The 1,394-nt window shown below is 73.7% G+C and overlaps 1 protein-coding gene across 1 annotated transcript in view; it reads right to left on the reverse strand.

Moving 5' to 3' along the window:
• LOC108635142 (basic proline-rich protein-like) overlaps positions 1-1,008 on the reverse strand; it is a gene marked incomplete at its 5' end in the record, with an annotated part of 2,790 nt that extends 1,782 nt beyond the window's left edge. Inside the window, 2 exons of the mRNA XM_018045411.1 lie at positions 1-537; positions 919-1,008. The exon at positions 1-537 is cut by the window's left edge and continues 88 nt beyond it. Of these exons, the coding sequence (XP_017900900.1) occupies positions 1-537; positions 919-1,008 (627 nt within the window). The remainder of the gene's footprint in view (positions 538-918) is intronic.
• Between the last annotated feature and the right edge of the window lie 386 nt (positions 1,009-1,394).

Below are 1,394 nucleotides of genomic sequence, written 5' to 3' on the forward strand. Positions count from 1 at the left end.
TGCGTGGGCGTGGACGCGGGGCGCGGCGTGGGGGCTGCGTGGGCGTGGGCGCGTGCGCGGGTGGGGGCGCGTGCGCGGGTGGGGGTGGGCGGGCGCGTGCGCGGGTGGGGGGCTGGGCGGGCGCGTGCGCGGGTGGGGGCTGGGCGGGCGCGTGCGCGGGTGGGGGGCTGGGCGGCGCGTGCGCGGGGTGGGGGCTGGGCGGGCCGCGTGCGCGGGTGGGGCTGGGCGGGCGGTGCGCGGGTGGGGGGCTGGGCGGGCGCGTGCGCGGGTGGGCGGCTGGGCGGGCGCGTGCGCGGGGCTGGGCGGGCGCGGGTGGGCGGGCGCGGGTGGGCGGGCCGCGGGGTGGGCGGGCGCGGGTGGGGCGGCGGGCGAGGGTGGCGGGCGGGCGGGCCGGGTGGGCGGGCGGGGGGGCGAGGTGGGCGGCGGCGGCGGGTGGCGGCGGGCGGGCGGGTGGGGCGGGCGGCGCGGGCGGTGGCGGCTGGCGGGCGCGGTGGGCGCTGGGCGGGCGGTGGGCGGCTGGCGGGCGCGGGTGGGCGGCTGGCGGGCGCGGGCGCGTGCTCGGGTGGGGGGCTGGGTGGGGGCTGGGTGGGCGCGGCGCGGGGGGCTGCGTGGGCGCGCGGTGCTTTGTGTGCTTTGCGTGGGTGGTGCGTGCGTGAGTGCGTCCGTATGTGCGTCCCCTGTGCCTTTCACCTTTCAGATTACGAACCCCGCCCTCACCTCTCCGCACCCCGCCCCTCACCTCTCCCGCACCCCGCCCCCTCACCTCTCCGCCCCCCGCCCCCTCACCCTCCCCGCACCCCCGCCCCACCCTCCCACCACACACACACTGCCTTGTCCTTTGCCTAGCTGTGTCTCTGTGCACGCCTGCCCCCCGGGACACCCACAACCACACGTGCACCCTAGACACCACACGCATACCCGCAGCGCGGGGTGTGCGCGCGGGTATCCGCGTGTGGTGTGTAGGGTGCCGCTGTGGGTGTGGGGTGTGGGTGTGGGTGTGGCTGTGGCCTGTGGTGCGAGGGTGGTTGGCGCAGAGACAGAGGCTCACAGATGCTAAACATTCTATCGCATAGAGTCCAAAGGAACTGGCTAAGAGTAGGAAAATGTGTTGAGTGGTGTGAGATGGGGGCACGTGGGGTGTTGCAGTTGTTCTTGTCCTTTGAGCGAGAGTGGGGATCTTCCGATTGTTTTTCCTAGATGGGTGCTAGTGGGGATCTTGCGGAACATTCTGTATTACCGCGGGGGTAGCTTTATGGGGCCTGTGAGTGTGGGAGAGAGGCAGGTCGACATCATCTATGATGTGCGTATGAGGGTCGGGGCATTGGAGTGTGTTGGCCATCAGCATGTGGGCTGTGATGGGCCAGAGTAAATGAGGCGAGGCTGGAGCAGTCCCA

The sequence above is a fragment of the Capra hircus genome, unplaced genomic scaffold (assembly GCF_001704415.2).
Source record: "Capra hircus breed San Clemente unplaced genomic scaffold, ASM170441v1, whole genome shotgun sequence".
Lineage (NCBI taxonomy): Eukaryota > Metazoa > Chordata > Mammalia > Artiodactyla > Bovidae > Capra > Capra hircus.